This window comes from Carassius gibelio, chromosome A22 (genome assembly GCF_023724105.1).
Source record: "Carassius gibelio isolate Cgi1373 ecotype wild population from Czech Republic chromosome A22, carGib1.2-hapl.c, whole genome shotgun sequence".
In the NCBI taxonomy this organism is placed as follows: domain Eukaryota; kingdom Metazoa; phylum Chordata; class Actinopteri; order Cypriniformes; family Cyprinidae; genus Carassius; species Carassius gibelio.
The window spans coordinates 9,070,766-9,095,120 of NC_068392.1; the positions used below are offsets into that span (position 1 = coordinate 9,070,766).

General features: G+C 38.3%; 1 protein-coding gene across 2 annotated transcripts in view; it reads right to left on the reverse strand.

Annotated features, from left to right (window-relative positions):
- Positions 1-11,912, reverse strand: part of LOC127942756 (nuclear factor 1 A-type) — a 141,390-nt gene extending 129,478 nt beyond the window's left edge. Inside the window, exon 1 of one of the 2 annotated variants that reach the window (XM_052538707.1) lies at positions 11,568-11,912. In XM_052538707.1, the coding sequence (XP_052394667.1) occupies positions 11,568-11,663 (96 nt within the window). In that variant the 5' untranslated portion in view covers positions 11,664-11,912. The remainder of the gene's footprint in view (positions 1-11,567) is intronic. The other variant, XM_052538709.1, reaches the window with a different exon arrangement.
- Positions 11,913-24,355: the final 12,443 nt, after the last annotated feature.

The following is a 24,355-nucleotide window of genomic DNA, read 5'->3' on the forward strand; positions in this document are numbered from 1 at the left end:
AGACGAGTCATCGACGCAACGCAAGCCAAATCAGTTTCGGGAAACGTATGTGCCACGGAAGTGATGCGGAGCGCCAAAGCAGATGGGATAGATGAATTACCCGATGTATGTTTAAGAAGAAAGGTATTTATTTGCATGAGTGGCCAGGGGCCGGAATTAAAAGACCGCAAAAGTAATAAAGGACATGCTAGTCCTTTTTGGGAGGGATCTCGATGAAACCGGCGTTTTCACAAGCTAGGAGCTATCAAGTTGCAACTTAAAGTGGTTTCAGGGCAATCATAAATAAATAAGAATAAAATAGGCAATCTGGAGCAGAGGAAAGCTCTTTGTTTACTGGCTGCTCGAGGGACCTGAAACGGACCCTCCGAATAAATAAATACAACCGCTACAGGAAGTTCAGCCGCTAACCCTCAGGTCCAGTTTAGTTTTATTAGCTACAGTCCTGTAAAGATATTAAACAACGACTGGCTCCCCTCCTTTCTCTCTTATAGTCCTGCATGTGAACATGTTACCCTGCTCAATCCTAAACATCCACCCTCTGAAGAGATCTTCCAGGCGTACTGTACGTTCTCCAGGTGCACCTTAGACAGCAGCCAACAAATCAGTGCTGGAGCACTGCAAAAGTGTTATTACCTTCCCAAAAACCAGACCTTAAAAAGCAGTACACCTCAAATTCTGCCATTGTTTACTCACACTCCGTCCAAACCAGAAGTCGAAAGGTGAAGTGAACCAGAAATTTCCACACACACAAAAAAAGATGGAAAAACACATGAAACCATTCAAATATTATTCTATTTTAATATATTTTAAATGCGATTAATTATTGTGGTGACAAAGCTGAATTTTAAGCATCATTACTCCAGTCTTCAGTGTTACACGTGTTACACGATTCTTCAAAAATCATTTTAATATGCTGATTCGGTTTGCAAATAATATGTGAAATCAATCTTAAGTCGCCGGGGTATATTTGTAGCAATAGCCAAAAATACATTGTATGGGTCAAAACGATACATTTTTGTTTTATCCCAAAAATAATTAGGATATTAAGTAAAGATTATGTTCCAAGAAGATATTTTGTAAATGTCCTACCATAAATATATTCAAACTTAATTTTTGATCAGTAATATGCATTGCTAAGAATTTATTTGGACAACTTTAAAAGGCGGTTTTCTTAATATTGCATTTTTTTCTCTTTTTTTTTTTTGGTTCACACTCAGATTCCAGATTTTCAAATAGTTGCATCTCGGCCAAATATTGTCATATCCTACCAAACCACACTTAAGCTTATTTATTCAGATTTTAGATGATGTACAGTATAAATCTACATTTTCATAGAATTGACCCTTATTACTGGTTTTGTGGTCCAGGGTCACATATATTATATAGTCTATCAATACAACATTCAATATTATGTGTCCATGTACCTTAAATGTGGAAACAGGGAGAGGAACAAGAGGAGGACAGGTGTGTCTGTGCGCCGGTGCCTTTTGAAGGAGGGCACTGGGTGAACAGCTTGCTCTCAGCAGGGGTCCTACCGAAGGAGCAGGTGAAAAGCTATCCCCCTGCACCTCTTTTACAGTGTCTATCTGACACCACATTGAGCAAGGGGGAGAGGAGAAGAGGAAATCAGCCAATGGAGACGCCATCTGGCAAAGGTTTCGGTGGCAAAACTCCGCAATTTGGGAGAGAAGCCATGCCAAGGAAAGGTCAGGTAATAATGATGCCACTATCCTAAAGGATAAGGGGCTTAGACATACACATGCATGACAATTAAACTTGAAAAAAAGAAGAAGAGGAAAAAGATAAACAATATCCTCTTCAGAAGTTTTAGGAAACTGATTCTCATACTGTATGCACAGCGGGCAAAGTTCACTTATGCACCAGTAGGGGGTACCAAATGTCTCAGCATGAAACATTCATATTTACAAGATGACAAGGCCCAGAGCAACCTGACACACAAGCAAGAGATCTCCAGCTGGACTGGACGCAGGTCAGACGAAGCTTCACAAAACATTTCTCCTTATGTTAGCACAAGTCAGTGTAATGCGGAGTTTAGATATTGGTTGAAAATATCTGGTCCGGACCGAAAGGCCACTCTCTGTCGGGACACCTAATCTGGTTCATTAATGCGACCATCAGGGCCAGTCTCCCACAGATAGCTCCGATTTCAACCGCTCGACAGGGGCGCACCTGTGCCATCACCTGCTCCGCACACGTTTAACACCAGTGTAAAGAAATGATGTCTCAACAAAGGGTATTTCACCCCATCATAGTGGGATGAAAAGAAACTGCAGCAAAGTGTAAGACATGCAGCTGAAACGGATGAGTTCTAATGAAACAAACTAAAATATTATTTACAGTGCTAACAGTACACACTGATCAAGAGCCACAGGTAGTACTAACAAACCTTTGCCTCGTGCCCCTGGTTCGAGGGGGGGCAAGAAAGTGATTGTGATGCAGACTGAACAATCACACCAGTAGGGAAGTGATTAATGTTTTGTACCAGGCCCAAGAATTGCTAACTGCGGCCCTGGCTATAGGTAAAATATTCCAAGTCAATGAGTATGGGAGCAAAAGAAGAGGATCTTTGTCAGGGGAAGCACATTTAGACACGGGAAGATGGAAACAATTAGAGTTAAATGGGACCTGAGTGTGCCAGCGGATGGCTTGGATTTGGAGGAGGATTCCAGCTTGGCGAACTGATTGCAAGAGGATGTCTCCACTTAGGAAGGCACCGCCCTCACCTTCTCCCGACCACACCGCAACATTTCGACTCCGGGATGAAGGGTCTAGCTGCCACCCAAGAGTCCGATCGCTGTCCAGTCTACACTGCTGCTTTACCCATTCAACTTTTTAAAGGCGGACCCACTAAATTCTACAAATGTTCTAGCTACAAACCTTGCCAGTTGAAGAAAAGGAGATAATCGGTGTGGATTTGTTTTTGAGCCCAGATGGGAACCTTTGTTTGCTCCTCACTTTACTATAAAACATGACATGAAAGTTTTATAATGCCACTCCTGGCAATCTAAAACTCTGTTTATATCTCAGAAAAGTCCATCCAGGTCTAGTCCAAATGCTGCACTTACGAGCACCAGAACTGAAGCATATTCCAGCTTCCAGCGTGGCCCTTTCCAGACAGCATCCCTGGGCCACAGAGGGGTCGACAGAGTTCCTGGATGCATCAGGGCTACAGATGTGCTGGCAGCTTTGCCAGGGGTCACCTTGTCCCCTGGCTCCAGCTGGCTCCCACTTTAATCTGCCCAGAGAGAGGGAGAGAGCGAGAGATCCAGGCAGGAATGCAGCGTGTCGTATGGGATCACCCATGTGGATATCGCTTTTGGTGATCCTCTACTTGCTTTAGCAACTAAATGAGACTCTTGATTCCTGTAGGAGGGATGCTGGCCCCCAGAGATGCCCCCAGCAGCTGTTAAGCCTCCCCAGAGTCACGGGGTCAGCTGCACCCCCTGTTGGCAGCATGTGTAACACGGAGACAGGCTCAGGGGGGTCATGAGGTGCCCTGCACCGGGCAGACATAAGTAATGGGGCCTCTCTGCTTGGAAAGCACAGCTCTGAATCAATTTAATTAGATGGGCGGAACAGAACACAACATGCAGACTGCAAATAACACACCTCCACCATTAGAAACTAATGAACTATGAGACACTGTGCATTACTTCCACATTTTAGGGATGCTATTAAGCACAGTGCAAAGCTGAATGTCTAAAAACAATACAAATGCAAGCAACATGGTATATATCATTATTGCTATATTCACTTTGAACTGAAATGTAACCTATAAAATAAAACACAATGCAAATAAATAAATGTAAAAAAATATGCAAATGAAGGGGATGTCTTTGTAGCTTTTGCAACCTCTAATTCAGTCCGGGGGACAGTGGTTGGACAGGTAGACTATGTGCAAGTGGCATATCTCTGACTTTATGAAAGTAGGCCAATTCTCTCATTATCTGGCATCAAGAAGTGTTCCACAGAGGTGGTCTTATCATATTTAATCTCCTGATTTCAGTGACATCTGTCACACATGCAGACACACTCTCTGTCCTCTGTATGTCCTGTATGTCCATCAGCATCGTCACCCAACAAACACACTCATTTCTGACCGTTTGCTGAACAGTAATCTCACCTAATCCATTCAGATGAATTTTAATGAATTAAGTTGCGATCTAGATTTGATTTTCAGTAATCATCCACTCATCTGATTGATAGTAAAATCAGACAGATGCGAGTTTAAAACTCTTCTAACATGTCCTAATTAAAGTAGGACACATGCGGGACATTACACTACTAAAAAGAAAAACAAATGCAGTTATAGGCTGAATTTCGCTACAAGCATCCACCTCTTACGCTCTCACACACTGGCATTGTGTCACACTCAGCTTAACCAGCCATGCACCCTACAAATGCTGTTCATATTTCATGGTTTTATGCATGAGTCTTAAGGTCAAGTGGAAAAGCCTACATAATAATTTCTGCCACAGTTTGAGGACTCTACTGGCTTTTAATAAGAGGAAAGTACCAGTTCTGTAGAACACTATGACACAATCAAGCATTATGTGAGATGTGAAGACTGAACTCATTGTGCCAAAATGAGAAATGGAAATTTGTATTTCAATTTAAAATGTCTAGATATTATTGCTTTAAATAATTATTAATAATATTAACCGAATAAGCACCGACACTGCTTTGTTTCTTTATATATCATATTATTATTAATATATTTGTATTAAAATATAAATTAAAAATATTTTAAAGTACACACATTTAGCAAAATTATTAAAAAATGATTTATATTTAAATTGAAACTAAATTATGTGTTGAAAATAATTTCATTTAAAGCATAAATAAAAAAGTGTATTAAAATGAAACACCAGATGTATAGTTTTACATGCAGAGAATGCAAAGAATTATAATATTATATCTAAATGATGCTTACATTATGTAATTGCATGCATGTCATTGCATTCTATAAAAATATCAAAACAAGTGGTATTTCTTGAAAATAAGAAAATAAATGTAAATGTGCAGACACTTTAAGCAAAACATTTCCAAAAAGAATTTAAGACTAAAAATAAGTTATTAAAAAAAAAAAATAAAACCCCAGATATATGGTTTAGATTCTTGACAAATTAATAATACTAGTGGAACATGTCCAAGTTTTTTTTTTTTTTTTTTTTTAACATCCACTAAAAGTCACAATGTATTTTATTAAGCTGCTAAAAGAAACCGATATAGTTCTGAGAAATCTTCTTCGCAAATACCACTTGAAATGATCAAATGCAATGCGAGTGTCCAGATACTTTTCGGCATGATTGCCAGGATGATAAATGGTAATGTCAGGTAAATATTGACTTATTTCAGTCAATTTCAAGACTGTTTAGTCCTGGAAGTAAGCATCATGCACTGAGTCTTACACAGCGGACGGTGTGGCTCGGCGGCTATGAACTACGCTCATAAATCAAATAATCGAATGTTTGGAGATCAAATATTTTGGAGCAGGTGAGTGCAGTGGTGCTGTTGGAGACTAGAAGGGATAATAGCTCTGGCCGTGATCCAGTGATACCAGTGAAGCCCTGCACCCACAAATATTACCCATGTTCCCCGCTTCAATTGGCGACTTACACCTTTTTTTGGCAGCAAAACGATGGGTGGCTGGAGACCAAGAGGAAAAATCAGTTCCCACCCCACCAACACACACACACGTACGCACAGACGCAAAAATACCCTTCCAAATACCAGATGGTGTTTTTGGAATCTGTGTCTTTTTTCATGACAAAAAAAAAAAAAGACAACTCCCGAGAAACACGCATTCTGCATACTTGGGTACAGATCTATACAACCGCCGCATACGTTCACGGAAAGATGAGTATCAAGTGAGACATGACGGCGAAAACTTTATAAACAAACTGATGATCGCGGCTTGGCGAACAAGAAAACAGACGAGGAGAGAAAAAAAAAGTGCGTCGAGCTGCAAAGATGAGAGTGTTTGGTCGAGGCCATAATTGGTAGATGAATACACCACACCATACCTGGTTTAAAAAGTCCTCAAATATGCTGATATCAGCCTGTCTACAGCATTAAATCAAGCATGTAAAAAGTAAAGTATATGGGAAAAAGTACTAAAAGGGAGATCTGCGCTGGAAAATGTCTCTGAACGGAGCATCTTTGCTCTTTTTTATCCTAAACAAGACAAGAAAGAAGGCACCAGACTGGCCCAAAGACCCAGCTGTCTTGGCCACTAGCCACGGATCTCTAGGGAGCGAAAGAGAGCGGGGCAGATAGAGAGCGAGAGAGTGGGAGAAAAGTGAGGGACTTGGGTGAAAGAGCAACAGAGACGGGGAGGGGGGCTGCCCCGCCGAGAGTGGCGTTCCACACAGAGCCATGCCAGGAATAGAAAGGGGTCCTTTTGCTCACACAGCGACCCAGAACCCCAACTAGACAGCAGGGATTTCACACGCATCTCTTCCACACAATTGATCCTTTCATTCCACAGCACAGACTCGCAGAGACGAGCTTAGATCGGAAAGAGGGGGAGGCAGGGAAGGTAGAAGTGAGACAACGGGACGAACGGTCTCACAAACCGCTTTGATAGCATCAGGTCAAATATAGACGAACGCAGACACTTTGCATGTCCGGAAGGACTATTTTGTGGCAGTTGAGCTAAATTGTCTTCTACAGTATATGCTTAGAAAAGACCATTTGGCTTTGGCAAGGGTGTAGGTGTCACAGTGACAACCCGGCCACTGGGAACAGCCATCAACCTGTCCGTGTCACTATAATGGAGAAATGTAGCACATCATATATTTAATACGCATAATGTGTATAATGCATATTAAAGGCATGTAAAAATATTGAAATATAATTTATGTAATTTCTTCTAAAACTTGCATGAGAAAGTAAGTCGCTCTAAAAAAGGAACAACAGTGAGAAACTGACACGAAGCACCTATTTTTTAAAAACACAGCAAAACGGTCCAGCATATTTGATAAGACACAAAGCGTTCTCGACTCCAAATTCAGCTTCCTTTACTTCCTCTGTTGTTTTCTTTTTCCTCTCTCTTTTTTTTTTTTTTGGACACAGAGCCACGTCCAAATCTGATCCTCGTTTCTTCGCATCTCTTGATGAGACGCCAGCGATCCAGCCAGCGTGCCAAGTGCGAGCTTCAGAGAATGCTAAAATTCACCTGTCAATATTCTCAGCGCCCATCACTGCATTAATTTATTCAAACGCACATTTCACAGCTTCTGGCAGTTTTAATAGGTGTTTGTGTGTGTGTGTGGGGGGTGTATATATATATATATATATATATATATATGTATATGCATAAATATAATCAGAAGATGAAAACAGGATAACTCTTGAAACTGGACATAAAACACTAGGTTCATGAAGCAGATATACATCACATTACAAAAGAAGCAAAGACACCCTCAGGCACATTTCCGACAGAAGACATTAAACATGTGAACGGATATTAGAGACTTTGCTTAAGTCAAGCAGAATGTCTCTAAAAGTTCAAAACGACTTCAAAGTAACATCTAGACAAAACACAGTATGCATGTGCGCATATATATAAAGGGAGATATGAAATAGAAGAACAAACATGTAATAGCTCTAATTTGCTCTTTTAAAGGTGCTGCTCTGTCACCCATTGACAAATTAATTCCCAGTCCTTCAGGTGGGTGGTGAGTCATTCATGAACAGATTGAGAGCCGCTGTCCTCTCAGTGTGTGCCCTGAGCACCTGCCCAGCTCTGGAGGTCTGAGCGAGTGCGATAGAGAAGCTGCTCCCTCGCTTCAGGGCCCGGCCTGGACGTCCCAGAGCGGAGACGCTGAGAGAGCATGCAGTGCTCAGGAAGTTCAAGCAGACAACTCTAATCCTCCAATTTCCTCCACTCTAATCATTTCTCCGCAGTCCACGGTGGAGGCCAAATTAGAAACATCTTCCACTCCGACATGACACACACACACACACACACACACACACACACACACACACACACACTGCCCGGACAACAGGCGGCAAAAATGGGACGCTGTGTAAAACAAAAATGCCACGATAGATTTGCGATCGGATTTGTCATGTGGTCTTTGCGCTTTAAAGCCAAGTGTGTGTAATAAAATAAAACCGCTTTATTTAAGCGTAAAAATTTTTACAATGCAATTAACCCCAGCTGTGAGTTGTTTTAATAAACTATATGAAATTCAACTGATTTCACTGGTGAATCATTATTCAGCATGAAACGGAAGAACGTTTCTATTACTACATATTAAAAAAAAAAATTTAAATTACAAATGTTCAATGATTCATCAGTGTTTCATTTGATTGATTAATAGATAAATAAAAGGGACAAGCAATCAAACCTAACAGCTCATCTTTAAGTGTCCTATAAAAAGTTATAATAATAGAAATCCAATAAAAGAAATCATCGCAAAATCATGAATCATTGAATTTCCATTGCATACACTCAAGACTTTTATTAACAAGCTGCACACAATTATGGGTAGCACTTTATTTTACAGTCCTGTTCCTCATGTACATACTATGTACTTATTATAGTAATTACAATAACTATGTAATAACTAGGTACTAACCCTGAACCTACCCCTAAACCTAACCCTACACCATATAGTTACCTTGTGTTACCAGAACTTTCTTAGATAAATACACTGTAAGTACACTACAAGTACATGTTAGTACACATACTGTAAAATAAAGTGCAACCCAATTATGCTATAATCTTCAAAAGTTGCAATTGCCCTGAATATGTTTAAACGGCATGTGTGAAAAGAATTAACACGGGGGGCTTATGCAATCTGACAGTGTTTATGTCTCTCTTTAACCTGATTTGATCTGTGACGTTAGCGCTGCGGGCGGCGTACACCAGTGGACCCTGACAGCAGAGCACATAATGATTTTATATCCTCAACCTATTCCCTCCGACTCTCAACCTCAAATGCGGTGCCTCTCGGGGTGTCTGCTCTCTTACAAGCCGATTAGAGAAGTGCCAATTGTACAGAGGGTAAAATCCCATTAGCCCCTCGGGTGGTAAGGGATCCCGTCATAGCAGCATTAGTGCACTGGTGAGTGGACATCAGCCCTGATCTGCTCCATCTCTTTACCCCAAAACCTCAAGCATTACAGGAGAACAAGCGGCGTTAATTGCAGCAGGTAATTTTTAAACAATGTCTAAAGGCATGCCGGCAATTAAATAAGCTTTATTAAGGATACGGATGGTTGTTTTTACGTGAGGATGTCAGGAAGTCGATTTTCCGAGTAAGTGGCAATGAAAACAAAACAGGTTCTGACGATCCAACTGTGACGACGAACTAAAAAACTGAAGGATTACAAACAAATGACAAGTGAAATTGCATTTGAATAAAAACTCGAAGAAAAGGTGGGCTGAGAAGGTCACTACAATTGTAAAAAATGAATACTGTTTATGTTCACTTTAAAAAAAAATAAAGTATTTTATTTTACAAATACACAAAGCAACCATGTGAACTAATACAAATTAATTCCTAAGCGGAGTATTTATTTAATCAGATCAAAATATCGAATGTAATTAGGAATAAGAAGAGAAGGAGATACGTTTACGAGTTTTTAAGACTTTTAAAAAGAAAAACATATGGTAAGCACAAAAAAAGAAAACTGAATATTAAATTCTATTTTAAACCATTTCAAAAGTTTTTTTTCGGCACAGATTTTTTGCATTTAAAATCAGCTTTTAATCTATGTTTTAAAATATAATAATTCAGGTACAACTGCATACAAAATCTACTGATCCTGATTGCTACTATAACTAATGGCAATATGAATATATAACATATATTTCAACTTACAATATTTCAAACAAAACCATCCAGCATATTGAAACTTAGAATTTGATTACAATTTTTTGAACAATATTAACTCATTTTATTTAAAGAGACAGGAAAACACATAGATCTTTTCTAACATACATCATACAAATAGCAGCATTCAGGTTTTAAAAGGCTGTGTAATATATTGAGATTTATTCTAATATAATATACTTCGCTCTGTTACCTTTGCAATCCAAATAAATACGATATTACACAAACTGCAATTTATGATCGACACAAAAAATCAAATGCACACAAACATATAAGCAAAATATATCTATATTTTTAAAAACTCAAATATGAGAAGATATTTCAATCTTAAAACTTCAAATGGATTTTAAAAAGTCCTCACATTCCCACAATGCCCCAGCGTGTACCGCAGAGAAGAATTCAAACACATCACCACCCTCAACTTCATGCACAGAATCGGCACCAATCCCATAAAGCCCTCGAAACCAGAATAAAACATTTCTATTCCTCTAATCCGGGCGCTCAAATAAAGGCAGTAAAAAAGACAAGTACACCAGTTCCTCTCTCACCGACCTTCCTCAGCAGTCACACAGAGAGACAAGCTTGTGTGACCCGGGGACACAATCCGACATCTGACGTTTATGCTCCTTTAACTAGGAAACAATACAGTTATTGTCCCAGTGCAACACAACTACATTGTATATAAGAAGTGTGTGCAAAAAACAAAACAAAAAAACACCATGTTCAAAAAATAGCAATTATAATAATGAAGGCAATAATGCTGTTTAAGTTCAAGCCGGGCTAATGAATCATTGCCTAATGAACCCAAAAGCCTTTCATGTACCCGGCTCATTTGTAACTGCCGGCCACAATAGACTATTGTGAATCCCTACCCCTCCTCATCTCGCGGCGATCTACAAACCAGTCTTTTTTTTTTCCCTCTCCCACTTTCACCTCTCCTCATTTCTGGTGGAGCGGCAGATATGTCAAAGGTGGTCTGGCCTCGCTGACCACAACAAGCAAGTTAATCTGCCCCGGCAAGAGTCTGATTTGTCCCAGAACACTTCAGGGTTTTTTTTTTTTTGTCTCCTCTCCATGCTTTAATTGCAGCGACGGAGTGTCATAGCCGAGGAGCGGAGAACAGAGCGACCGCGCGTGGACCGCAAAACCTCAGTGTAAACAAGGGATTAAAAGAACCGATGCGAGACCTTTCTGTCCAGTTTTTTCCTTCTTTGGACTCCTGCGCAAAACTTTTCTGTCAAGTGGAAGCAGAAGACTCGAGGAAGGGGAAAACACACACACACACACACACACACACACATGGGACGTCTCGTTTGTGGATATGGACTGACAGCAGGAAAGTAGTGAATGAATGAGAGATTTGTTTCAATGTGGATGTAACCAAGAAACCAAGTCAGTTGTTATCTGACATCTTTAACAAATAAAGAGGAGTAGATTAAAGAGCAAACAAAGACGAGGAATGTGACAGGACCAACAGAGGAGCTATTAAGTGGAACGAAACTACAAAAAAAAAAAAATAATAATTTCGACCAGCTGGATATAAAAATGAAAAGCGCCGTTTCAATTAAACGTATAGAACGTGTGTTATTTCTGCATGGAAAAAAATGGAGGGAAGTTTTACTTAAAAAAAAAAAGGTACAAGAAGAAGAAGAAGAAGAAGAAGAAGAAGAAAAGGTTCAGTCACTGCCAACTTACCATCCACCAAGTCCTGGCCGAGATGTCGTAGCAGAGCTGCCATTTGATGGAGCCTTCCGAGGTTTTAGCTGCCATTACGCTGTCAGCAAGCTTCATCTGATGCTAGTGCACTCACCGGAGATAAGACACCTAATTGAGAAAACATTTGCACTGGCATGTTGGGCAACATGTAGCCCACTCCATACCATATGGAATCATGGGTAAAAAAAAAAAAAAATCCTTGACAATGAACCAATCTCACGCAGACCCCGTGGCAAGGTGAGCGGCAGTCATCTGCTCACAGAGCGAGCTGTCTTTAAAAAAAAAATACACTACAATGATGAGCTCTTTTTCCCACATCACTGAGTGCCCGAGGTCCTTTTTTCTCCTTAATTAGGGCTCGCGCTTCATCACCGCCGTCATCATCATCACTATCACAATTTACTTGACTCAGGTCCGCTCAAGATCTTTTTCTCATTCACTTGTTTTTTCTTTTTTTTTTGGAGGAGTGGAGAGATTTAATAGGACAGAGTCAGGTTGCGGGAGTTAAGGGAACGGACTGATGCGCCACAGGCTATTAGCCTGAAATGCGGCTGGACAGATGGAACTACTTAAAGACTATCATGCAATGTTTTGTTTTGGACTTCATCCCCCTGCGCCGGAAAAAGGTTTCTTTTTGGGGGGGCAAATTTGTTTTGAAATCATAGAGCGCACCAACAAAAATATTTGACTGCTTATAGGATGTTGAAATCATACTGCTGTAAATGATTCAGTTGTTAAGGCACCGAGCATCACAACAGCAGTTTTAATATAGCTAACCAATGTAGGTTTCTGTAGCAGTTTCTAATTTAAATAAACCACTTTAATTTGTTTTCGAAAACGGTTTTATTCAGACGCAATGCCGCCCATTTTTATTTTATATTCTCTTTTCTAAAATCGATATTTTGTTTTCCTTCTAAGCTCAAAAGTTAAAAAAGGTCTGGGAGCTTCGGGTTCCTAAGTAAGGGGAATACCTGAGATATGGGCGAGAGGGGGAGAGACTAAGCATCAAACAGTTGTCCCATTGTGACGATGGCTGAGGAATGCGATTTAGCCGGAGATATTAGACGCATTGTTGGGAAAGGAGAAGTGGAGCACCACAGGTAACCCTTATCTGAAGGTTTGGGCCACTGAGCGGCAAACCTAGAATGGGCGATCAATGGGTGGTCAACTATTTTTCTTTTCTCCTAGACTTTTGAAAATACACTAAAAACACACGTCTAGGAAATCCCTAAAGTAAGGTTTCAAATACTCAGTGTCCTTAACATTTATCAGATTCAACATGACTAAATTAATTCGCGATATGAATTGTTTAAATATATTTTGTACTATTATTATTATTAAGTTCTTCCGTTTTAGAACCCGTGGCTGTTCAAACTGGTGGTCGGACACAGCGAGACCGGGCTCGGTGAGATATGACGGCGGATAATCTTACGAAACAGAACAGCGGGGGTCTGGACACTCGCCCTTATTGGGAGCCGTGCCATCCGGCCGGCAAGCACTGTTTACTATATACATCTCTCAGGTCATCAGGGTCCACACAGAGCCAATGAAAGGGCTAACACTGCACAGGAATGCAATTACAGCCCTCTCACTATGAAAGCTTGGGGGGGTGAGCATCTCAACAATGATGTCTATTTAAGTGCTATCGCTTATGAACAGTTTTGAGGATCCAAATAGCATATAAAAGTGTGTTAAGCACTGGATCAAACCTATAAGAGTGTAAAATATGTATTTACATGTTAAAAACTAATTTCTCTTAATAAATAACAATTTTAAGAAAACGACTATAATTAAAAAAAATGGCTATAGAATTTAGCTTTTTTTGTCTATATCCAAAAACTCTCATATTTTAGAATGATTAAATAAATGTTCATGATGAAATGAACACCTTTTTTGTGCAAAATGCTTTTGAACACAAATAATTAAGAATGAAAATTGATGGTATCATTCTCACATTCCTCTTTTGCCCAGTAGAAGGCACTCTTGCACTAAACTGATCAGCTTTGAATAAACATTTTATAGTATAATCTAACCTTAATAAGTTTTCTCCTGACCTTAAAAATAACATACTTGAATATATAGCTGGCTTTTCCTATTTATCAAAAAGCAAAAATGAAAGCACTGTATTCAAGTATGTTATCATACACTGTGGATTAGCATCAATGATGACATGGATTTTCACACACACAAAAAAAATTGTTTAGACATTCTAATGACTGCTATCTCCATCATAAGCCATAAATATTACATTTTTAAAATCTTGGTGTCAATACCTTATAGAGAAGCTTGCAGTAAAAAAATTGTCTAATCCTGGTGCATTCATCATATAGTGGTTAGAAAGTCTATTTCAAACTATGTGAAAAATATAAAAAGTAACCACGTGTATGTATGGCATCTTCTCACTAACCTTATTTTACTTCAATGGCCTAAAACATGATTGTCTACATCTGGGTTTTCTTTTGTTCTTTCACCTGGCACAAGCTTTGCAATGGAAAAGTACTCTGCCACCTAGCAATGCCCAGTTATTCATATTACTGGAAACTTAGCAAATCAAAGACAGGTGGGAATTTTACAAGGTTTAGAGCTCTACAAGTGCTGAAATGAAGATCTGTTCTGGAAGCCTGCAAACCCTGAACGACATGCTCGTGAAACCACACTACATTGACATTACTAACTGTTTTCAAACTGCTAATATGACAAATTCATTTTTTCCCTAAGTAAATCATTCTCTTCATGCACATTTAGCATTTACACATGCTAAGTGCTTTCTAATAATGTTCATGTTTTTGTTTTTGACATTTTGGCTAACACGAAACGACCAACTGGCTGAACACACTGGTTTTATTACCTAGCTCTACGGGAACTTAGGGAAAAAGGAATTATAAAAATAAAGAAATAAATACAAATAAAAAATAAGGTCAAGGATGAATATAAAAACAAATAGATGTATATCTGTTACAGATGTGAAATTGTGGAATTAACATGACATGAATTAAGGCTTAAAAAAATAAGAAAGAAAGAAAATGGGAGTGGGGGGGGGCTTTAAAAATAAGTTGATACATAAATTATTAATTTTTGAATTATATATTTGTTTATGAAATCCGAAAGCAAATGTATAAATTCATGAAAGTTGTGAAGTTCTTATGAAGTAGTGGAAGTTACACTTTCAAAAAAAAGTTTTGTTGAAATTAGCTAACACTTCACTTCATTCTATCCATTGTTTTTAGTTGGATGGAGGCAGATCTGAATGCAAACTTTCAGTTTGGACAGGGTTTAAGCAGCCAAAATGACTTGAGAAGTCATGTGAAGTATGTTCTTTAAGAAAAATTAGCACAAATAAAAAGATAAAGTGCATGCTCATTTCATGCCAAATTTAAAGTTTTCATTCTGTTAAAAATGATTCCAAATTCAAATCAGAATTTATTAAATTCTTTCAGTAAAATAGTATTATCTGAAAAAATATCCCTGTGCATATCCTGAAAGTTTAACCTTCTAAAAAAAAAAAAATGTCTAGGAAATCCAGGAAGCACCAGTGTTTATTTCCATGCAGTCTCCCTTCTGATCGTTGACAGATGCCATTATGTTCCAGGTTATTAAACTGTAAAGGAATTGCATGAAGCCAAATAAACAGTTCCTGTTCATCGATATTACTCGGCTGCTATGACTGATACCTCAACAATGTCTTCACATGCAGAAATCCTCTAGGCCTGCTACAGTCTAAGACGAGTTCTCCAAAGATATGAGCACTTAAACTACTGCAGACAAGCGATGACAGAAATACTTTGCAATAAGCCATTCATGTGAGAGAAATGGAAGCCTAATGCCACTGTGGAAACCTTCTGCTTGATTTCGCCTGCTAGACAAACGCTAAACAAAGAAAGTAATAGGGACCTGCTGCAAATGTACTCCACCAATTAGAAACACACCGCACGGTCGTCTGCCCTATAGCGCGGTAGGAAGCCAGGGAAAACCATCCAATAATGCACCCATTGTTGGAAAAAAACCTGTCTGGAATCAATGAGAATGAAATTACTGGAGCTGCACTGCATGTGTCCGGAAAAACACAGCCGTTGCTATTCACAGAGATTTATATACAGTATTGGTGCAAGTTCTAATTTCAATTCAGAAAAATTATTCAAATAAAAGAATGGGAAACGAAAGAGACAGCTGGTCCCAGTATGCACAAATCTGTTTGTGTTTCTGGTCGATACAGCCTGTGTGCGTGAAAAACCGAATATTGTGCGTGACAGGTGCCAGAAGCGCACAGCCTGAGACTAAGGGCCTGGCAGAGAAAAGAAAGTCAGGTAAAGAGAAGAGGCTTGAGCTACGGCCATGAGGACCATCTGCTTCAAGCATCTACACGTGGCCATGATGTGCTATATCAGCTTCACGTTCATTATAATCACACCCAGGCAACTTTTCCTGTAAATATTGGAGTTGATAAATGGCTTTAAAGTGATGGTCATTTTGTTACCATGTTGACACGAGAACAAGCTCGGAGACAATTAACCCCCACACGACAGATTAATGACTGGCTGGCAGTTAACCTTTCTCTGGAAGTGTCCTTCAGTGCTATTTATACTCACAAATCTTTAAGGATACCATAATGGATCATTTGAAGGCATGCATCAATTTTGTTAGAGGAAAGTTGATGGCTGAGTCAAGAAAAACATACAGCTTTTAAGGATTTGCTATGTTGCATGAATACGAAAACTGGGACGCTGGAAGAAAATAAGCCCTGCAGACACTATGAAAGGCGGCCAAATGCTGATAAGGTATGCCAAATGCCACAGTGCTGCATCTCCCCAAAACAAGATGTGGTGCCATTTAAGGCAATTGGCAGTGCATGGTGCAGGGCTCTTGCCCTACAATAACCTGCCTCTGTGATGTCCATCCTGGCACATCATAGTTAATCACAGAGAATGGCAATGAATGGCGGCCAAAGCTGTCACTGAGATGTCCCATGTCAGCCAGCAGCATCCTCAGCACTGTTGTCTTGACCTTCACTCATCTACCCACTCATTACATCAGCTCTTCAGTGCTGTTAAATTAATAGCATTTATTAAAACATACATACATATATATATATATATATATATATATATATATATATATATATGTGTGTGTGTGTGTGTGTGTGTGTGTGTGTGTGTGTGTGTGTGTGTGTGTATTAAATATTAAATTGTTTATTTTTATTTCCATTAGAAAGATTGATAGATCAATAGATAATATTTGAGTTACTATATATATATATATATGTGTGTGTGTGTGTGTGTGTGTGTGACACTGGACCATAGAACCAGTCTTAAGTGTACATTTTTTGAAATTGAGGTTTATACATAATCTGAAAGCTGAATAATGAATATTTCCATTGATATATGGTTTATTAGGATTGGACAATATTTGGCCGAGATAAAAAATATTTGAAAATTGGAAATCAAAGGGTGCAAACAAGTCCAAATACTGAGAAAATCACTTTTAAAGTTGTCCAAATGGAAGTTCTTAGCAATGCAATATTACTAATCAAAAATACAATTTTGATATATTTAAGGTACGAAATTTACAAAATATCTTCATGGAACATGATCTTTACTTAATAACCTAATGATTTTTGGCATAAAAGAAATATTTCTAATTCTGACGCATACAGTTTTTTTGCTATTGCAAAAAATGTACCCCTGCGACTTAAGACGGGTTTTGTGGTCCAGGGTTACACACACACACACACATATATATTATTATTATTATTATTATTATTATTATTAAGTATTTAAAAGTAGTCACAAATATTGTAAAAGTCATGTTGTTTGTCGATGGTCCTCATGTCCAAAACCATAATAGTATATGGTAGGCAACTTGTAACTTGATGTAAGTTTAAATACGTTTATGTATTATACATTGTAAACATAAAATCAGATATACTGTAGCGTTGAATCAGACATAGCATCAAATATGCTCTAAAGGTTCGTTCACACCATATCGTAATTACTGTGATTACGAAATTCTTGTAAACTTGTAAAAATTCACGTTCACATCCTCGTGGAACTCCTAATTACAACTTGTGAACTGGGAGTTTTCTGAGAGCTACAACTTGTACCACTACCACCTGACCATCTCAGATTCATTAGGCGCTATGTTTAGGCATTGATAGTGTGATAGTTCTGAGTCCAAGGGTGTGAACAGCTCCAAGTAGAATGTATCATGTTGTCATCTCGAAATCATATATGTTTCACACAACTCTGTCTGCAGTGCGTATGTGGTCCATGTGCGTTATGTATGCAGTGCAGAAGCAGCACCGACTCGTGCTTTCACACAGGACTTTTTTTTTAGGCCACAAACACAGCATTTATTGCATTATTATTTTAATTTCAAATCCAAACATTACTGAAAAAGCTTTTTCAGCATTGTTAATCCTCTTTTATCACAGTACAATAACAATCTTTCATAGACATTAGTTTAAACTCAAATATAAACAATGTAGTATTCATGCATTTGACTTCTAGGTTGGTGTAATAAGTTGCTCAAGCAATTGGCAACACATTTTATCAGTATATAGCCTACATTTCTTGCTAAAAGTGAACATTTTAAAAACATTTAAAATTAAAACTCACCGCAGACAGAAACAGTCGGCTCTCATGCCTTTTCTTTTGCATTTAAATCATTACTTCAAGCAATCCTGCCGTTTTTAAAGAACTTTGTTTTTCTACTTCTACAAGTGCATCTGTTATGTTGCCTTGTTTATCTAAAAGTGATCACAACAAAGCATGCGGCATAGCAAAAATAGACTCGGTGTGTTAAAAAAAAAAGAGTCAGAATTACGCTATAGATAAATCACAAATTTGACTGCGCTAATGCTGTTTTAAACGGCATAAAAAACATTTTGTATGTAAATGCAATTTATCTCTAGCATATTTCTGACTCTTTCGGCTTGCCATATACCTCAGTTTAAGTGATGGTTGTAGTTCACAAAATGCGTAAAATTGTAACGTGATCGTAACGTGTTTCGTAAATGAACAGTGAAGTCATTATTTTAAACAATTAGGTACAGTTCTTTCTCACTGGCAACTACTTGGTTGTTGCGGGAAACAAACATCGATTGTAGATCACTGACAAGCTACGCAATATCGCGTTCATTATTGCAGATGAATCGCCTTCGATATCAGTGACTTACGGCTCTGTCTATTAAATGCCGCACCATTTGAAAGCAGGTGATGGGCGATTTAGCAGTAATCACGGAACCAGATTTACTGACTTAATGCGCATGATGATATCATTAGATATATCGCCCAGACCTAATAGCCACAACATATCTTTTCGTACAGAATATCACAATTGCTGTTTTTGCCTCGGTTGACTACAAATATTATGAATAAATACCTGTAAATAATAAAATGATTGTATGTTTTAAAGATCCGCAGGAATTCAAAAAGGTCCATCAGGGTAAACTGAGCTACTGTATCCTAGGCATCATAAATCGTAGCACATTTCCCTCTAGAACAGGGACATCCAGAATTAGATCAGTGATGAATGAAGGCATTAATTGAAAATCATCACTATAGGTGCATAAGGAGGGTCTTGTGTGCAAGATAAGATGTGGAGAGAAAAATGAGAGTAAATGAGGAAAAATGGAGAAAGGAAGTGTAGAGGAGGGAAGGAGAAGGACAGTGGTCTACTGAAGGTGATCCCCTGCCAACACTGCGTTAGTGGTGATGAGTTTTGTATAGTTATTATAAATAACAATTATTTATTTAAACTACTGTATATACAATGTGTTTGCATTTAAAAACCGATAGCTACATTTGAATTTTGTGTTCATTTGAAAATATGTATTTTATTATTGAATATTGTATTTTAAGACTTTTCACAAGTTGCTAGTTAAAAGAATATTTCACAAAAAATAAAAAACATTTCCTCACCCTCAAACTATCCAAGATGTAGACGAGTTTGTTTCTGCATTGGAACAGATTTGGAGAAATGTGGCATTACATCATTTGCTAACCAGTGGATCCTCTGCAGTGAATGGGTGCCGTCAGAATGAGAGCTGATAAAAACATCACAATAATCCATAAAGTAATCCACACCTTTTCATCCATCAATGAATGTCTTGTGAAGTGAAAAGCAGTGCATTTGTTTATTACAAATACATAATTAAAATGTTTTTAACTTCAAACCATTGCTTGCTGCTAAAATACAAGTCCTTTATACAAAATATTGCTTTCTCAAGTGAAAAAGTCATCTCGGAATCAGGAGAGAAATATGCGCAGATCAAGCACCGTTTAAAATCAAAAACAGTTCTAAACAAATATGTTGGTGTATTTTTATGCGGGAGGACAACAGAGGACAGAATTTTTAATGGAGAAAGTGTTATTATGGCCTGTTATTTTGGCCAGAAGCAACAGCTTTAAGTTAAAATGCCTTGATGGATTTTTTAAACACACAGCTTTTCACTTCACTTTTTTAATGTTATTATGAAATAAAATACTATTAAAAAGACTTGAAATTCAGCTGAATTTCTCTTCAATTGGTAATATCCTGTTAGAAACTCTCTTCAAAGTTGTCAGTGTATCTCAGAAAAGTTCCCGAAGAGTCACAAAATCAAAATATTAAACTTGAAAATGACAAAATGTCTTTTGAGCTAGTTAAAAAGGTGTTTGTTTTTGCATATTTAATTGGACAGACAGTATGTTTTTTTATTTTTGAAATGGAGCACTGTGGAAACATATGTTCACCAAGCCCCAGCAGATGTCCATCGCAGTGCTGCGGCACAAACCCAGAAAAAGCATGCGGGCATCACAAGCACTTTGAGCTAGTGTGCCATGGGCATGCTTTACTCTGGCTGTAACATCTCCATCGTGCCTGTTTGAGACATTTACTCTTAACATTTTGGAAACGTGAAATTGCCGATTGTGAAATTGTTATCTGATACACAAGGATCTGCAGGGAAAACAGTTAAACAGGAAATGGGGAAAGCGATGGCACACGTATTCACAGCACATTCATACATATGAATAACGGCGGGTGAGAAGAAGAGTCGGCCAGAAAAGAAACAGAATATGGAAGTGTTGCCATCTGCAGTGTGTCTCGTGTTTGGCAGAGCCGTCCGCTTGCCCCCCTTTCACAGCAAGCGCAGATTAACAGACAAGCTGAGCTGTCTGGAAACACCAACCACCCCCCCCCCCCCCCAGAGACGGCATTTAAAAAAAGCCTCTGCACTTTGTGATACTGCCACTGTTCGGAAATAACACCTTTCACTAACCCAAAGGATGTTCGATTTCTTAAGTGTGTTTAAGCTCTGATCTTGTGTTCCCTGCAGTCCGTGTTGAGTTATGCAAGTTTCTTCAGTGTTTTAAGTTATAAACTGATGTATTTAGTGCCTAAACAAACCTGCTTTCATTTGTTTTCAGTCTAGTTGGCTGGTTTGGTCTGCCTGGAGAGCTGCCCTCACGACCCGTTACCTCTCCGCAGGCCTTGAGGTTTGGTGTCAGGCTCAGGTGGTGACTGCTGGAACAGGCCTGGACTTGGACACCGGGGTTAAGGCCTAAAGTGTGTCACCGCTGGCCTGTAAAGTGATTCTTCTTACATCCAGCCGTCCACCAGGTTTAAATGTTAATAGGTAGCATCGCTGTCTGAGATCAGTGCTGAGCTACAGCCTGCGAAACCTAAGGCCCGAAAAGAAAATCCAAATGAGTTAGTAAATTTTTAACTGTGATGTGGCTTAGTGGTTGCTGCATGTGTGGTGACAAGCCTTGGTGGTCATGTGGGAGATGCAGGTTTGAATCCGGGCTAAGAATTTTTTTCACTCCATAATCGGCACATTTTCTGTACTGCACTTTTAGATGGAATAAAGTGGCAAAGAATTTAACTGTGTATATACTGTATTTAAAGGAGGTGTACTTTTGCAAGATTGCTAAACAATGACTGTTTTCAAACAGGTTTCTACTGAGTCCCTAAAGGGACATGAGATACAAAGGACAAATACAAAACTAACAACAGAGATATTATGAGACAGAAGGAAAAACATATTTACTGGCTACTGTATACAGGCCACCAGGGCACGATAAATACTTTCAAATAATTTGTTGATTGTCTATCTGAGCTAGTGCTGGCATCAGATAGTCTTAATTGTCAGCGATTTTAATATCCATGTAGACAATTTAAAAAACACATTGAGATAAGCATTTATAGACATTCTAAATTCTATTGTGGTTAGAAAACACGTGTCAGGACGTATTCATAATCATTCTTTAGATTTAATACTATCACATGGAATCGATGTCGTTCGTGTTGAAATTCTTCAGAAGAGCAATGATATCTCAGATCATTGTCTAGTCTCGTGAATACTCCATATAGCTAATATAAGCACTTCTACATACAGAAAAGCTCTAAAAACAGCTAGAGCTGCTTACCTTTCATCTTTTTTAGAAGAAAACAAACACAACCCCTGGTATTTATTCAATACAGTGGCTAAATTAACATTAAAAAGCATCAGCAGGTGCAGACATTTCCCAACAGCACAGCAATAATGACTTTATGAACTTCATAACTTCCAAGATTGACACTATTAACCATGCAGCTATCAGCCACATCAGATTCAATCAGTTTATATCTAGATTAAATCTAGATTGAACACCCGATGTACCTATTTCACTGTAAGTTGAATGGCATCTACGCTAATATTAGTCTGTTTTATTCTTATTCCAAGGTCACCGTAGCCACCAAGATCCAGTCCTTTTTTTTTTCCATTTCTGTTACCAACACTATTGAAAGATAACAGAAATGAGCAGGACAATGACATCACTGAATCAACAATGAACTGACTTTAACTGATAAACTGACTGCTTTCTATTGTGCCCTTGCATTAACACCGTAAGGCTGCTTTGACACAACCTGTACTGTATAAAGCGACATGTAAATAAAGGTGACTTGACTTGGCTTGATGAACCAGATACCTTGTTGTAAGATAACTTGTTAGTTAAAAGTTGAAACAACAACAACAACAACAAAACACATTTGACTGAGACGAAATGTGAAAGTCTCCTCAATTGGCCCCACATATGCCTATAGAGCTTACCTTTAGAGTCTCTTTCTACACTCTTTCTTATTGAACTGATTTTTTACATTGATTTTTATACCAATGAACTGTTTCCTATATTTCAAATGCATGTCTCTGACTATAATAGTACTTCTATACTTGTATCCATGTTCACAACGTGAACATTTTTAGCAAAGTCAAGGCTGTCATTCAATTGCTGTGCATTATTATGTAAAACACTGTTGGCTTTGTCATTTATATGTTTCGAAAGTAGCCGAGGCTGGATGGCAGCCACTGAGGATTGTTTTACAGTGGTGGTCCATGCCCAGAATGCCCTGCAGTGAAACAGTTCAAATCACTTTAGAAAGAGACTGTGTACCAGTTTATTTGGCAGTGAGCAGTACAGTGCATTACTAAATTAGTATGCCTGGTCTGTAAACAATACTTTAGTCCAAGTGGACAATATTACAAACCATTGTGAGGACTGAAATGTTTCTCCCATTGGCTGGCTGTCACATAATGCTTTGCTGCTGTGGCTGATTGTCCCTAACGCAAGACATGGGTGATTATGGAAGATTAATGGTGAGCAATGGTACGAGGGACTGTGACTCTGTCGCAGGAGGGATGGCTTCATTAGTTACTGCTCTTAATTAGCGTAATTACCCTAAGCTTGTCCTCTTTAAATGTTCAATTATGCGTCTAAACCGCTCCCTCTGCTCAAATCGCTCCACATAGTCATGAAGCAAAAATGTGATTGTATTCGGGTCATTCCTCCAATCCTTTTTTGGATATTGATGTGCTTGTTGTTTTATGGGAAGTCTTTTTATATATATAAATATATATATATAAAGATATATATAATAAAATATATAAAATATGTGGTCATTCTCAAGCATTTAAACATTATTTATTGTGATTTTTATTAAAATAGTTGATTGTATTCAATTGTGTTTATACATTTCACAAGTATAACCAGGGAATGCATTAAGAAAGTTAGTGTAAATTACTGAAATATATCTTTAAAAATGTGTTTTTTTGTGTGTGGAAAATTCACTATTTTATTCACCTAATTGTGATATTATGATAAAAGTAAGCTAACTGAAAGTAAATGTAATTTTTGGAAACTGTACTTTTTTTTTTTATTGAACGTTAGCATAGTAGGGAGGAACTTTTCCAGTAAATGCAGGTCCCTTTTTAAAACATTTTTATGGACATTAAGGCTGATTTGTCAATAACCAGATTCGCATTTTGCCAAGCCGAAACAACATTGGCTGATGTCACATATTCTCGTTTTAATTTTCCTGCTGTTCTATACTGCGTTCAGACAGATGCTGGGTAACAAGTGGTTTAAATGACATTATGAAGGAGAGCTGTCAGCAGAAACATCATTAGTAAACTTCTTTAGTACATGTTCTTAATTGGTTATATGTTTTTGCAAAGACTCAGATTTCCAAATTCTTTTCTCTTTTGGTGGTATTGTATGTGAACTACTGTATGAACATAAACACTAATACAACACTGACTAGATTTTGCTCCTGCATCCAATGTCCTAGTTTCCCCTTCGTGGGGATTAAAGATCAGGGCCACTATTGGCCTTTGTGTCCACTCTGTCATTTCAACCTCCCCTTGTCCTTTAACCTAGATGCGTGCATGAAATATAGCCAAAGGACTCTTCCATACTGGGCTTCACAAATTCAGGCCTGAAATTAGCATAGGCCAGCAGATGCTCTTAGCA